At 38.0% G+C, this 16,190-nt stretch overlaps 1 protein-coding gene across 4 annotated transcripts; it reads right to left on the bottom strand.

The window, feature by feature from the left end:
* Nucleotides 1-7,620: 7,620 nt before the first annotated feature.
* On the bottom strand, nt 7,621-15,055 carry LOC149053296 (uromodulin-like). 4 transcript variants are annotated; one of them, XM_089190124.1, is made up of 6 exons: nt 14,364-15,055; nt 14,076-14,225; nt 13,789-13,911; nt 12,116-12,235; nt 11,427-11,546; nt 7,621-7,991 (listed from the first exon to the last, which is right to left on the bottom strand). In XM_089190124.1, the coding sequence occupies exons 1-6, from the start codon at nt 14,674-14,676 to the stop codon at nt 7,621-7,623; spliced, it is 1,197 nt and encodes a 398-aa protein (XP_089046250.1). In that variant the 5' UTR covers nt 14,677-15,055. The 4 variants fall into 4 exon arrangements, with proteins under 4 accessions (XP_089046250.1, XP_089046246.1, XP_089046244.1 ...); XM_089190120.1 differs by lacking the exon at nt 11,427-11,546 and adding an exon at nt 8,403-8,522; XM_089190118.1 differs by lacking the exons at nt 11,427-11,546; nt 12,116-12,235 and adding exons at nt 8,403-8,522; nt 12,861-12,983 and having other exon boundaries at nt 14,364-15,042.
* Between the last annotated feature and the right edge of the window lie 1,135 nt (nt 15,056-16,190).

The raw sequence follows: 16,190 nt of genomic DNA, 5'->3' as shown, positions 1-16,190 counted from the left end.
GAAAATCTAAAAGATTTGTAGTGAGAAAAAAAAAAGAACAACAACAACAACAACACAAACAAAGAAAAAAATTCATCAAACTTTCGCAAATGCTGCCCGTATCTCACATAGACCAGTCAGTGTTGTTTATCAAGTATTCTGTTTTCCATCTCAGTAGTCCGCACTCCCCTCTTTAGTTTTACTGGAATTACTGATACCAAATGTCGATCGATGAGCACTAAGGAATCGTAAGTAGTTTCACGTTTCTGCGGAAAATTGATTGCTTAATTTTTGCTACACAAAAAAGCAAACGATTTTTTTTGTGCGTAAATATTTAGCTTATCGTATGTAGAAACCAATTACGATAGCAGGAAAATTTCATACAACTTAAAACGCGGTTTTTTGGGCCCTTAAGTGCTCTTAATTTTTCGTAAAAGTGTCCCTAGGACTGGTAACGAATAAGCGGGTGATGACGAAGAAAACTGTGAAAACTCTCAGTTGACACCTACAAATCTCCCATATCTCTTGTGATTTTTTATCAGTCAGCGTTGAAATACATTTAAAATGAAGTCCGATAGTGATGTATGCCTACCTTCAGCAAGCCTTAACGAGAGTTGTGATACATCATACTCAAGAAGTAGAGAAGAAATGGAAGTTGCGACTACGGTTCAGTCTTACGAAGGAGAACCGCGTGCATCAAACGAAGATTTCGACGAAGACTGACAAAAACGGTTTCTCGCCTGCGGGTTTAGGTCAAGATTAAAACAAAGAATTCCCGTTATCAGTTAATAATTAACTGATGGATCTAGCAGATGGGAAAAGTGAGTGGGACCAGTGAGTACAGAGGACCAGAGGACCAGTGGGAACAGAGGAATAGTGGGAACAGAGGACCAGTGGAACACTGGGCACAGAGGACCAGAGAAACAGTGCGAACAGAGGATCAGTGGGTACAGAGGACCAGAGGAATAGTGGGAACAGATGACCGGTGGGTACTGAGGACCAGAGAAACAGTGGGCACAGAGGACCAGTGGGTGAAAGGACCAGTGGGCACAGTAGACTTGAGGAACAGTGGGTGAGAGGAACGGTTGGTAAGGAGGACCAGTGGGAACAGAGGACCAGCGGAACAGTGAGAACAGAGGACCGGTGGGTACAGAGGACCAGAGGAACAGTGGGCCCAGACTGGGTACAGAGGACCAGAGGACCAGAGGGCCAGTGGGTACAGAGGACCAGAGGAACAGTGGGAACAGAGAACCAGAGGACCAGTGGGTACAGAGGACCAGAGGACCAGTGGGTACAGAGGACCAGAGGACCAGTGGGTATAGAGGAGCAGAGGAACAGTGGGTACAGAGGAGCAGAGGACCAGTTAGCACAAAGGACTAGAGGATCAGTGGGCATACAGGACCAGAGGACCAGAAGACCAGAGGAACAATGGGAACAGAGGACCAGAGGAACAATGGGAAGGGAGGACCAGTGGGTACAGAGAACCAGAGGGTACAGAGGATGAGAGGAATAGTGGGGAAAGAGGACCAGAGGGAACAGACGACCAGACGAACAGTGGGAACAGAGGACCAGTGGGTACAAAGGACCAGAAGAACAATTGGAACAGAGGACTAGAGGACCAGTGGGTACAGAGGACCAGAGGACTTGTGGGTACAGAGGTCCAGAGGACCAGTGGAACAATGGGAACAGAGGACCAGAGGAACGATGAGAAGGGAGGACCTATGGGTACAGAGGACCAGAGGGTGCAGAGGATCAGAGGAACAGTGGGAAGAGAGGACCAGAGGGAACAGACGACCAGGGGAATAGTGGGAACTGAGGACCAGTGGGTACAGAGGACCAGAAGAACAGTTGGAACAGAGGACTAGAGGACCAGTGGGCACAGAGGACCAGTGAGTACAGAGGACCAGAGGAACAGTGGGATCAGAGGACCAGTGGGTACAGAGGACCAGAGAAAAAGTGGGAACAGAGGACATGAAGGCACCAGATGAGACAGTGCCAGAAGACACCCAAAGTTGTTGAAATCTTATGGCTGCATTTAAAGTTATTCATATAAGGTAGCAAATAATTTTCCAACTCTGAACCTTGTGTTTTTGTACTGTCAGAATATTATTTAATGTTTTTTCCTTTCAGTCACAAGACTAAAAGGCTGAGTTTAGGTGTAGGGAAAATTTTTTTCTCTCTGCAAAATGTGGAAAATATTAAGCTTTCCTAGTTACCGCATCATATTACCCTAAAGTTTAAGTGTTGAAGCTTTTTCAGACTTTTTGTAAAATATGTTTTATTATAATCATTAAGAATGCTACAAACTGCCACCTTTACTCCAGTCAAAGCAACTTAGCTATACCTTACCACTTAACAAGCAATTTATTTGACCACAAACAAAACTATTCATCCTTACTAACCAAATTATATAATAATTGAAAGCTTTCTCTTTTTATAACAAAATCCTTAACCAGGATTTAAACCATACTTTTCTCCATGAATATTGTCCTTTATCTATATCATCTGGTAACTTCTTGTAGAACGATCACTTCATGACACTCATCTCTATTGTTTGGATGTGCCATTGCAATCTATAGCCAGGATTTCTCTGAGAGAATTTAAAGTTACGACAGGAGCCTATAAGTTCTCGGTGAAAATTTTTGTCTAAGGTAGCAGAGGGTAATAAATGTTCCCTCTCACAAAAAAATCTTCCGAGTATTCCATAACCGTATGATTTGACCCTTTCACTCCTCGTGGGAGTAATATGAATGCTCATAACACCAAAGCATTCAAAATTCACACAAATTATCAACTAAGGGATTGAGTTTGATTGGCCACCAAATTCCAGATCCTAAACTACATGTAAAGAATGGGGTAGTCTCTCATATACCGGGTTCTGAAATAACTAATAATTAACAGATAGGTGTAGCAGGAGGGTAAAGTGAGTGGTTACAGAGGATCAGTGAACAGAGGGCACAGAGAATTAGTAGTATAGTGGAAATATAGGAACTCAGCCTTTTATACTTGTGACTGAAAGAAAAAAAACATTAAATAATATTCTGACAGTACAGAAACACAAGATTCAGAGTTGAAAATGACGATTGAGTCCTGAATATTTTTCATTCGATCTCTTTCAAGGAACTGCAAAACCTAAAAACCGCGGAGGGAAAGTTGAACCAAAGTAGAATTCGACCATCATCGTGTTAAAACAAATACACAGGTCTTCTATGGATGGAAATCAAAGGTGATATTTGGAAACTAAATCCTAAAATTGATGGTCTGGTCTGTTGCAAAGCAGCCGTAGCTAGTTTGCCGTTAAAAATTTACCAAACCCTATTTTGGGATTTAAGCAAATTAAACTTATTCTACATAACTTTAGCGATAGAGAAATATAAGAAATGCCATCCTCAACCACCTGATTGCTACCGAGTTAAAAATGCTCTTTTTCATCAAGATATTATAACTATGATTACGATACCGATTGTTTGCTTTAAGTCGATGTATAATAATTAATATGAAAAAAGAACTTCATCATTTCTATTTTGGCTCCTCGCATACAATGAATTCAACAAAATTCAGGCCCGAAGTTAAAGTTAATCTGTTTGCGATGTTTGCCAACCAATGGCGAATATACTCATATTATTAATTTGAAAATCAAATTTTATCGGTATAAATTATTAGCTTTTAGGCTAAATTGGTAAATTTTGACTTCAAACTTGCGAAAGCTTAGGTAAAATCTGCTCTTAGGAGCACTTTAATAACTTATCCCTCTCGTTTTTCCATTATCTATTGTCTAACTGAAGACACTCATCCATAAGCTAAGGAAAATTTAATTAACATTGAGGAACGTCAAATTTTCCATTCCATTTGTGCACTGTTGGATAATTTTAGACTGGGGACTTCGTTGCAGTTCATTTATTCCTAGTAAACAAGATTCCATAATTCGAGAACGGCGTAAAAACTTGAGTGCAGAGAAGAAGCTACAATTCGAATTTAAGTTTAGGATAAGGCTAAGTAAATCTAGCAAAATTTTAGGAAGATGCAAACAAACTTACGAAATTGTAGAAATTTTAGTCGCTCGTAAACATGCACTGACAATTCGGCGACTGTAGAGTTCATTTATGTTAATGACGCTGCAAATGTGACAAGTTTTTTTTTTTTTTTTTTTTTGTCATTTAACGTGTTCAACTTCTTTTTATCCTTACATTACTTACATTTATGATGTAAGTTGCTCCCAAATTATATCACTGAAGAATTTCAGTAGCGGGTCTACACCTTGAGCTAAGGGGAGGCGTGGTTTTTTGTTCCTTGTCCCGCCGGCTTTTCATCCTTCTGCGATTCTTCTTTTTCATATCAAACTCATGGGGTACAATGCCCCACTCAAATCGAGTGTAATTTTCGAACATTTTACCATCCAAAGTGTTTAATCAATAGCCATATACAAGAAGTCTTCAGAAAGAAAATATTCTGTTTTCAGAAAGCTGTCAAGAAAGCTAGTAATCGTGGCAATTAAATGCACTTCTAAGCAATTTGGAAACGGGCCCTCGGTATCGATTTAAGCTGTATTACAACGAGGTTGATGTACATCAGCTTAAAGATGAGAACAGCCAGTCAGAGGGGAGAAAAAATTAAATTAGAAGAATCGTTGGTACAGGAGAAGGCAAAGCGATTGCGAGTGGATAAAAATGCCCGAGAAGCTCTCGAGAAAGCTGAGAAGAAATGGGCCTTCTACAATAAAAAGTTTATTCATTTGGCCAAAAAGTGATTACAAATGGGAAAAAAGGTAGAGGCCCAGCTAAGAAGAAGTTTAATGACTATTCTAGGCACCATCAAAAGAGATTAAAAACCAACTGAAGCAGGAGTGCCAAACTACACTCTCCTTTCTTGGGTTGTACAATTTTGTTGCAACCAAAACTGAAGTCCTCGACACTGAGACTAATCAATATGAAACTTTCAATCTTGTTGGAGAGGGAGAGCTGCCATTTACAGAGTCTGACCCAAAGGCCCTTAATAATGATGACATTGATAACATAAATATGTGGCTCTACCTCAAAGATAAATTCATTTTTTCAAATGAGGCCTGGCATAAAATTGCCATTAAGGCTAATGATCTCCCCAATATATATTCCATCAATAAGCGAATTAATGTGCTAAACAGTGAATGGAACTTGAAACCAACACCAGGAGATGCTGAAGGTGTTCAGTTAGGATTTGCAGAAAGCTTGCAAGAGCACATGGTTAGGCTTCAGAAGAATGGAGAAATCAATGATGGCGAAACTATTAAGATCAAGCTTAGTGGTGATGGTACAAATATTGGAAAGAGGCTTACAGTTGTCAACTTCACTTTTACTATTCTCCATGAAAAGGATGTGGCAATGGGTGAGAAGGGAAACTATATACTTGCTGTTATAAAAACTACAGAGACATATGATAATCTGAGAGACAGCCTAGCAGACCTTCGAATGGAAATGTCAAACTTAGAGGAGATAAGTGCAAATAATTGCACCTATAAAATTGAATACTTTTTAGGTGGAGATTTGAAATTTTTAGCACTGGTATGTGGTTTAGGCAGGGAAAATGAGGATTATGCTTGTGTGTGGTGCAAGTGTCCCAGGGAGCAAGGGTGGGACACAAGCAAAACATGGTCAATTAATGACCCCAAATTTGGTGCTAGAACTGTCGCCGAAATAGCAAGGTTTTTCACTGGAAAGAAATTAAACTGTAAGGCACAACCATTATTTGATTTTGTACCTATGGACCATGTCATCATAGATACATTACATTTTTTTCTGAGGATTTGAGATGTTTTGATTGACTTGTTCATAAGAGAGCTGAGAAGAAGTGATGCTATTGAGAAAAAAAACCTTTGATGGATTCCCAAGAGTTAAATATAAACACATGGCATGTTATGAAGAATATATCAAAAGTATGGGAATCACTTTAAATTTTAAAATCAACGAAGAGAACAAAAAGCTGGAATATAGAGATCTTACTAGACCAGAAAAGTTGAAACTCTTTCAGAATATGAACATTCCGACCTATGCTTGTCCCTCATTGCAGTCAAAACAAAGACAAACAAGTGATTTCGGCTAAATTCATGGACATAATTGGTGATTTGAAGCTAGGTTTTACATCTGAAGAGGGTATTCTTGAACTGCAAAGAAATATCAAATCATTTGATAAAAGGTAATGACTTCTCAGCCTAGAGTAAAGTCACTCTCATTCAACCTGTAAAGCTCAGAGAAAAGCTTAAGAAAATCTCTGTTCATAGAATGCCAACCGACTGGCAATTCACCTCTATAATAACAATAACGGTAACGTATCAAAGAAAAGGTGTGAGGTGCGCGCTGTAAAGACGTTTATTGTTGATTTTACTGCATATTGTTTGTTCGATAGTTGTTGTTGTTAATTAGAGTAACGCCAGCATCTGCACTCACATTCGTGGTGTACGAAAAGGTTATTTACTTCCTTTTGCCGAACAGATGATATCGACAGGATAAATAATGGAATCCGGCCATGGGTAGCAAATTAATTTACATCCCTTAGCACTAACAAAGGCAAAAACTGTAAGAAATGCCTTTTTGCAAGGTTTTTTGAATTATTATTTACTTAATAAGAATTGACAATTGAATGCTAACGATACTTGTAAAAATTACTTGCAATTTTATCAAGAAAGATGTTCATTATTAAGTTAATTATAAAAAAAATTAAGTTAATTTAGTTAATTGTAAAAAAAAAAAAAAAACCTTGTTCTCGTTTCTCTGTTCCTTACGCTACGATCTTTTTATATAACCTTCTCCATTTGTTACTAAGTCGTTGTGATTTAAAGTTAAAATCTGTTTTGATTGATTGATCTGTTTTTACTTCACTGGGGTTCTGGTTTCATGCATTTTCCCGAACATTTCCTTGTTGTTGTTGTTATTTTTCTCTGGTTATTGATATCAAGTCCACCGAAAGAAATTGTGAAAGCTACTCTTTCGCAATTGCTATCAAGTGAATTTGCTTGAAGTCTTTCACAAAACCTTTTATCAGAGGAGTAGTAACGAGAACCTACTCTGGCCTATGGACTACACTGCCTTTAACATTCACTCTCGTGTTTATGTTATGAAAGTCATCTGAAAGCAGTAAATGTATCTACGAAGAGATACGCAGTTTTTGTTAAATAATGAGATAACATACACGATGCCCTTCTATTTACAACACTCAAGAAGCTGAGCCACACAGTGACCCAGCTCATATCTTTGGGGGTGAGGGTGAGGGGTGGTTTTTTTTCCTACGCCTGTAAAGTAAGAAAGCGCCTGCTTGTATTCCATTGACTTACGCTAAAATAACTATAGTTAATAATCACAGCAAAAGAAGGAAAAAAAAAATATATATATATATAAAGGCGCGAAAACCATAAGCTTGAGAGTTTGTGCCTTGCAGATTTTATATGAAGATTACTATGAAGATCCTTCGGGCAACTCTCTTCGATGACAGGGGCTATCTGATAAGAATTATCATTCTTATGAAATAAATACCTGTTTGCCACCAAGGTCAAAGCCTGCTGATAATGTTTACTGTAGAGATAACTACTTCACATTTTAAAAGCCTTATACACATGTACCTACGGTTCGATTTATGAATCCTCTAACTACACGAAGTGTATTTGCTTCATATCTAGTCTGTACCATAGTAGCGCAAGTCACAAGAAGATGTCCCTCGAAGATTATAGATGAAGTATGATCCACAGTTTTTCACAAAAATCTTCTTTGAGTATTTGCAACGAGCAGAGCGATCACTAAAGCAGACTATTCTGAGAACTTTACCATCTTCCACTGTAGGATGAGCACCATCCAACCAGCCTGACCAGGTTGTACCACATCTGTATGCTGGCAAACGCGTTGTTGGCATTTTTGTTCCTGCAGCTCCCACAAAACGATACCATCCCTCAGGGAGTTGGTTGTCACACAATATTGCATCGTAAGGTGTTACGTAAGTTTTCCTTCTATTGGCTTCACTCAGGTTTTGATAATGATAGCAAGGATCGGCTACGAAGTGAAATGAAATTTGCAAAAGGACTGTGAGTATTAAATGAATGGTTCAAGATCTTTTCTAATGTGTTATAACTCTGGCAGCTTGTCAATCAGTGGTGAAACTTGTACTTAAGAAGACAAACGATTTTATATTAATTAATGGCCCAAGTAGTACATGTGTAGGATAGCATCACTCCAAGAGGCTAAAACAGTGATATTAACCAAATGAATTCAGCTGGATCCAAATTTGAGCTCCTTCTTACTCAGACAGCGCATTAAAAGACAGCTCTAGGCAGACTTAAGGCACAACCAGTATCGTTTACATATGACAACCTAATAATATGGCCGACAGTGACCACCTCAGCAGCGTCAGGTTAGATTAGAGTAGGAATATTCTAAATATTACAGCAAAAAGATTAAATTCACCTGTGCATTCTTGACCATTTCCATTAAATCCAGGGCGGCATTCACAAACATAGGATCCGTTGGTGTTCGTGCAGGCAGCATTCACGTGACAAGAGTGATTTCCTTTACATTCGTCAATATCTGAGGAACCACATATATGTACTTTATTATGATTGTCACTTTAAAAATGGGCGGACTCTCAGTCGTGTAATTACTTTGATAATTATAAATAATAAAACAAAGTTTCCTTTTTTGTGTGTTTCACAAATCAGATGTTTCAAACATATATTTCATCGCGAATATTTCAACTTAACAAGCTGACAGCTCTGAAACAACTGGCTTGTTCCTGCAGCTCCCAAAAAGCAATACTATCTTTCGGGGGGTAAGTCATCACAAAACATTGGACCAAATTACGGTGTAGCGTAACTGCTCTTTCTATTCTAGATTTTGATAATTATAACATGGGTCGGCTATTAAATTTAATAGACATTACAAAAAGATAGTGGTATCAAAGGTGACATATTTTTGTTGACATTTTTCTAGTCAATCAGTTCGACAACAAGCAGACAGGACTTGTGTTTTACAAGAACAACTATACATTCAGTAAATTTTGAAGAAAGACTTGCCTTAGACAATGATGATGTACAAAGGAGCTAAAATGAAGTGATGGCACTGAAAAGAGTTGTTTCCTCTCGCTTAAATCGCCCATCAAAGCCTGAGTTGTTTGTACCTCCTCTGGAATTCCCTTTTTTTTTTATTTTTTAAATATCTATAAATATGAATCTGATTATCGAGAACTCCCTTTTGTTTCATTATATTTTCGCATTTGTCATGAATCTGATAAGTAAAATAGTTTGGTTTCATCAACTGAATTGATAATGTAAATTGGCCACCATGAAGAATTACGAAGCTGACGTTTCGAGCGTCAGCTTTAAAACTATAAACGGTGGCCAATTTACGTTACCAACTCAGTTTATAATACTAAATTATTCTGTTATGCTCCCCCACCGACGCAGCATCAGAGTTTCTTTAGAAACTTACCCCCTTTATTCATCGCTTATTCTATCAATTTACTGGCGAGATAACCTACGCGGGATGTTGTGAGAACACGAGAAAAGTTTGTAATTCCGAGCTGGAAGTGAGTGAATAACTTTTTTTTTCCGAATGGTTTCCCAACATCTGGAGACGTTTACTACGCTAGTTAACTGATAGAGAGCGCTGTCTGTTACTATAATAACATAAACTTTAATTTTTCATGGATTTACAAGTGCATTTAACGATTGTTTTTTGACCAATCAGGGCACTCGTATTATCTTGACTATTTAAACTTGATGATAATAATTTTCAACTTTTTTCACTCAAATATATCCTAAGCGTCAACAAAACGTAGTGCCATGGAAAATCACTTACATATCCACTCTGTGCACAGGGTTCAGAGCCAAACGAGCAATTTTATTTTCATGCTTCTGTCAATCTTTGTGATAAGGTTAATTTTAAGGCAGAAGCACGCATTAGTCTCCAAAATTGTTCATTTAAAAGTCAGGAACACTACCTAAGAAGTCATCAATATTAAGGTTACTTCCCACCTTCGGGTGTGTCCTTCGGGAAAAAGTTCGTTCGCTAGTTTCACTAAAATCCTAGCAAACTATATACCAGAAGAAAGCATGAAAATGTAGTTTACGCGGAAAATAGAATTTAAGCGACTTTTCTTTTACTGATGTGTCAGCAGCCGGTAAGGCGTGAAACGACTGAAGGTTCTACTATTGAATTTATTGGGTATGAATTTATTGGGATGCTGCAGCACGAGCTAATTGGCTGCACAGTGTTATTCACATCAATTAAAATTATGTAAGGTTTTTTCGCCATTCTGATTGACTTTCTAAAGATCGGCACCTTTATATTGGGGTAGCTAAAAATACGCGAGTCGTGTTGTGTAAATGGTCGCCACGGGACAAATATCAAAATTTACCGACACACTTTCGTTTGTCATTGTCAAAAATCGGTCACATCTACACACCCCATAAATTCACTCAAAGTGGTTGTATTCCTCCCCAACTCAAATGCGAGATTTTAGCTCATAAGGGTTCGCAAACAGACAGGCGATTATCTCGCCTCCTACTTGGAACCGCGAACCAATAGGGCAACAAGACCTCCTAACGTCACTGACTATGGGGCAAGATTTCCCGGGAAAAAAAACCCATTGCTGACACCTTTTTTTTTTTTTTTTTTTATAATCTCGATCGCTAAGTGGAGCGTTAAGGAAGACGACACAATGATGAACAAAGTTGCCAAAGGTAAAGAAAAAACCCGCGGCAACAATAAAAAAAAAAACTGCAAAATGTGCTGTGGAGCAAGACTACGAATCGACATACAGCTTTCAAAATTGCGATTCGAGGCAACTGTTTAGTATACAAATGTTTTTGTATCAAGGCTGGTGCTTGCATAAAGAAAGGGAAAGCTCGTTTTTAACATTATGTATGGTAAATTTTGGTGTGACAGCGACTTCTTTGTTTGAAATCTGGACGCCAGCTTGGAGCTCCGCCAATACCAGTCACTTTCACAGAAGTTTTTTTCTTTTCTTGACAGATTGGTACCCTTTCTTTCTTCTTTGAGCTGTTTCCTTTTTTTTTTTTTTTTTTTTTTTTTTTCACCAACGACTTTCTTCCGCTTTTGATTTTTCCATGAGCAAAGATTTTCCTGAAACAAAAAGCTTTCACGTGCGAATTCTGTAGAGTGCGCGATGTGAACAAAATATGAAAATAACATGAAAATCGAGCCTCAACATGAGCAGTTGTCGCGAAACGTCCCCCAGAGGATTCGCGCAGGTCCGAGATTATGACAACTTCCTTACGTTTTTCTAAATAAAAGAAAAATCGTTTTTTTCGGCCTCTGGAGGTGGGAAGTAACCTTAAATTAAAACGAGTTATGGGTGATAAATGATCTAATTGTCCTGCATCGCGGCTGAATGGTGCGGTGCTGTAGTCGAACGTGTCGTGCAGGGCTACTCTAAGCACAGAATACATGTAGCGAGGAAATTGAATTCACCTGTGCAGCTTCGTCCATTTCCAGTATATCCAGGGTTACATTCACATACATGTGATCCAAGGGTGTTTGTGCAGGTAGCATTTGAGTGACAAGAGTGATTTCCTTTACACTCGTCAATATCTGTAAAATCATAAATAAATCAAAACGTTGCCGAGCATAAGCTTAGATACCTGATTCTTTCTGCCTTGTGTTTGTAGACGCAAGCACTTCATATTGCCACTCACCAGATTTTATTTCTCGGTTCCCCCAAGTTCAAATCTGTTGTTCTGTCCTGTAAGCCTAATTCCATCAAGTCTCCAATTGTCAGTTGAGATTTTTACCACTGAATATTTATTTAACCCTTTAACTCCCATTAGTGACCAAGACAGAATTTTTCCTTACCAAATCAATATAATATCGAACAGACAAGTGATGAGAATAAAGAAAAATATCCTTTAGGGGAGTATTAGTTGATTCACTACCAAATTCACAGAGCTAGCATCCTACAAATTCTATGGTAGACAGTAAGGAGAATTACCAATGTGATTTTGGGAGTGAAAGGGCCAATACAATGGTATCGATGTCACCATTGTCTTCAGCACTTTACTCATCTCTTTTTTATACAATGTATGCTGGTAAAACAAGTCTTGCAAAGATGGAAGTGCTTTTCTTTCTAATATGAATGGTTACAAAAGAAACGCATCAGGTACCTGTGCAGTCGCTTCCATTTCCAATATATCCGGGGTTACAAGTACAAACATACGATCCTTTGGTGTTTTTGCATGTAGCATTTACGTGACAAGAGTGATTTCCTTTACACTCGTCAATATCTGTAAAGTCATAAAAATAATAATAATAATGATAATTGATAATTGGAAAAAAAGTTACCAAGCATAAGCTTAGAAACTTTATTCTTTTCGTCTTGTGGTTCTAGACGAAAGCGCTTGACATTACCACTCACCAGATGATTTTCCTCGGTTCCCCCAAGATTCACTACCAAATTTACAGACCTAGCATCATTAAAAAATCTATGGCAGACAGTAAGGAGAAATACTCATGTGATTTTGGGAGTGAAAGGGTCAATACAATGGTGTCGATTTCACCAAATGTTCATAGTGACATTGTTATAATTCAATTGAAAATGACCGAAGTTTGGTCGAAACTTCGTCAGAAACTAATTTGCCGCTAAAATTCACTCGAAGACTCTTACCCTCTTAGTAGTGTAACTGCCCGAAATATATTATAAAAAATAGAATAAAGGTTTCTGATTTACAAAATAGAAAATGGAGATGGTGGCGCTATCCACGGGAATAAGCATGGCTTACTTGTGCCAAATGATTCTGTCTGATGCTAGAGCTAATCTAACGTGGCGTGCAAATGCGGCCTATTTGCTTTGTCGGAGAGAAGTAACAGTCGGAAATGCGCTAAAGTTCGTATGCTAATTTAATAACTTACCTTGGCATGACTTTCCGGCCACAGTATATCCCTTCTTACAGGTACAAAAGTGAGAGCCTTTGGTGTTGGTGCAGTTTGCATTCTCATCACAAGTATGATCTCCATTGCTGCATTCATCGATATCTAGAAGTAAATGTGATGTCAAAAAGGAAATTAAATAGAAAGGAAAAAAATGGACAGAAGAAAAAATTGGGCTCAAATATTACTCAGCTGTCACCTAACTATTACTCTTTCACTAAGTAAATACTGTGCATGTAATAAAAAAAATGGAAGCTACATTTCCCACTTCTATGAACAATTTGTTGCTCAGATGCTTAAGCTATTCTTAACACTTGATTGATCGATCAATCATTCCTTACAACTGCAGTTGCGCGAGGAACAGAAGTATATTCTTATGCAGTGATCAGCCAATTCTTTGAACTTTAAAGAATTGGAAATTCCAGTGATAATCCATCCATGCAGTGCACTATGAGAGCCATCGGTATTAGTGCACTTTGCATTCACGTCACAAACATGGATTTTCTCGCTGCATTCATCGATATATTTAAACAAAAGTGTTTGTAATGATGATGATCAAAGTGATGGTGGAGAGGATGATGGTGGATGATGATGGCGATTTGTAGGCAATGATGTGGACGATGACTTTTATTTGTTTGTATCGTATTAATGTCACAAACGTTTTTAGAATCGCTTCACTCAAAAACATATCTACATAACACAACGTTATACATGTTTCCTTTTGCCTTCGATGCAAGTGTTTGATATAACCTTGATGTATTCCTGCATTCATCAACTACGTCAACACTATAAATTTGCTTTAATCTGTAGCTGAACTCAGCATCATGAGAAGACATCGCATAGCGGTGAGCTAAAACAGTTGATGAAGAAACACATTCATGGTCATCTTGGATGACGAAATTAAGTGTACCTGAACATGAGTGTCCATCGCCAGTGTATCCCGCTTTACAAGTGCATTTGTAAGAAACGTACGTATTAGTGCAGTTTGCATTCACATCGCAGTCACTGATGTTATATTTACATTCATCCATATCTAGAAATTAGAATAAAGGCAAAGAATAAAGTAAAACGAAGTGAAAAGGGTATCCACGCTAGAACTGATATTAACCAAACAAATATTAGTGATAAAAATAAAAATAACATTAATATAATTTGTGGTATAAAATTAAGTTAACTCGTAAAAAAAATAAGGCCTACCCCCGCTAGCCATATCACAGTTAATCAATATTGCCTTCCCAGTTCCTGTTGGATCCAGCCAGTACTTGCCGCTGATGGTGTTTTTACCTTCACTCGCCTTTATTTCGAGACAGGATATCGCCGGTAACTCAGGAATAGAACCCAAAGGAGCTGCAGTAAAAATTAAAGTTTTGTTTTCGTCCTATTCTTATTTCTCAGTTATAGATGAGAGGGAACAAGGTTGGCTAAGTGAGGAGAAAATCTAGAGAAACAAAAATCAGCGGGACACATAGACTTCTGACTTCTTACCTCTGCCGTTCAATCGCCTGATGTAAAACCACGAGGGGGCTGGAAGGAAATTCTCCGGTCTCGCCTCCTTGGTGCGGTAATTTAGTTCACATATTTGGTATTTTCGATTGTAGTTATAGCTTTGGCACATGATCTCTTGTCCACATTTGACATCGCAGAGGTGAGGAGCCGCCACTGGCCATCTTTTAAAGACAGAGCGTTTGAGAGCCATTTCTTGTATGTTTACTTCTGTCCTGCATTGATCATTCGCTGTGACAAATTCCATGGTAGAAGCGAGGAAAAGGAATCTCAAATTTCGGAATAGCCAATACATACCTCTTCGCTTTTATTGAATTTGAAAATATCGAGGATCATTCCCCAAAAGATGTTATATTCCTGCCTGACGACAGTCTAACTTTAAAGGGAAAAAAAAGAGGTGTCTTTCAAAAAAACTCAAGACATAACAATCATAGTATATGCAAATTTTGATTATAATTTGTTGCCTGAAAATTCACCAAAAACAATCCATAATTGCTGTTAATAATCCACATTTTCCGGGAAAGAAATAAATCTAAGAATGTGTGTGTGTGCGTTTTCTTTACTTATTAACAAAACAGTTTAGTATTCAAAAGTGAAAAAATAGATCCAAACAGTAAAACTACGCCCTATAATATATAATACTTCCAAGAGACTATCAATTGAAATTCTCTTTTCGTCTTTCAGTGCCGCTTGTTCAATAAACTAGTTCATTTTTTTCTCAGAGGCCACGGTAACGAATCCTGCAATATTGGTTCTTTGCGTGGTCCGTATTTTCCTATCTCTGCCCACGGGCAACGGTAACGCTTTCGTGAATCGCCGAGTTCATCTCTGCTTTCGTTGTCACTTTACATAAACATATCTCTTTTTTCCGGCTGGGCGGTATTTTTAAGCAAAGACGTGGGTCACTACCTCAAGCCGATAAATAACTTATTAATCCTTTCTTTTCGCTCTCTCAAATCACTTCGGTTGACAGAAAAATATTGGAAATGAATTTGTATAACCAAAAGCCTCATTAAATTAGCTGACGAGCGGCCTAAAAACAGTCTAATAGCACACTTTTGAGTTGTATTAGATAATTGGAGTTTCGTGAGCCGTTTTAAGCTTTCATTTGAAGGACGATAAAAAGTTTCCATGCTGATCAAATGTTACTGACGGAGAGGGGAAAGAAGAAAGGTTAAATCGGGATTGGTTTTACAAAATCGGCAGACTCAAACCAAGTTGCTGTTGTTTATCTACATTTTTCCCGAAACAAATATGTTATGTGTGTGTATGTTTTTTTTCTACTTATTAACAAAACAGTTCAGTACTCAAAAGTGGGAAATAGGTCCAAACAGTAAAACTACGCACTATAATATGTATTGCTTCCCAAGAGACTATCAATCGAAATTCTCTTTTCGTCCCTCAGTACCGCTTGTTCAATAAACTAGTTAATTTTTTTTCTCTTTGCGCGGTCCGTAATTTCCTATCTCTGCCCACTGGCAACGGTAACGCTTGCGTGAGTCGCCGAGTACATTCCTACTTTCAGTGCCATTTTTCATAAATATATCTCGTTTTTCCGGCTGGGCAGTAATTTTAAGCAAAGACGTCGGTCACTACCTCAAGCCGATAAATAATTTATTAATCCTCTCTTTCCACTCTCTCAAATCGCTTTGGTTGACAGAAAAGAAATTGGAAATGAATTTGTATAAGCAAAAGTGTAATTAAATTGGTTCACAAGCGGCCTAAAACCGTCTGCAATTAATTTTAATCCTTCACAAAAAATACCTAGGTATTTGATTACAATCGAATCAATCGATAGAATTTTCATTC

This window comes from Pocillopora damicornis, chromosome 1 (assembly GCF_964200805.1).
Source record: "Pocillopora damicornis chromosome 1, jaPocDami1.2, whole genome shotgun sequence".
Classification (NCBI taxonomy): domain Eukaryota; kingdom Metazoa; phylum Cnidaria; class Anthozoa; order Scleractinia; family Pocilloporidae; genus Pocillopora; species Pocillopora damicornis.
Note: the sequence above shows the minus strand (reverse complement) of the source record. Positions and strands in the feature narration are given on the sequence as shown.

Excerpts from the sequence above, each read along its gene's own strand:
- LOC149053296 (XM_089190118.1), bottom strand. The coding sequence starts at position 14,676 with ATGTATTGGCTATTCCGAAATTTGAGATTCCTTTTCCTCGCTTCTACC. Across the intron at positions 12,984-13,788 it reads CGATGGACACTCATGTTCAG|ATATCGATGAATGCAGCAAT; the intron begins GTACACTTAATT and ends ATTTACTTCTAG. Across the intron at positions 7,992-8,402 it reads AAATGGTCAAGAATGCACAG|CCGATCCTTGCTATCATTAT; the intron begins GTGAATTTAATC and ends TTCACTTCGTAG.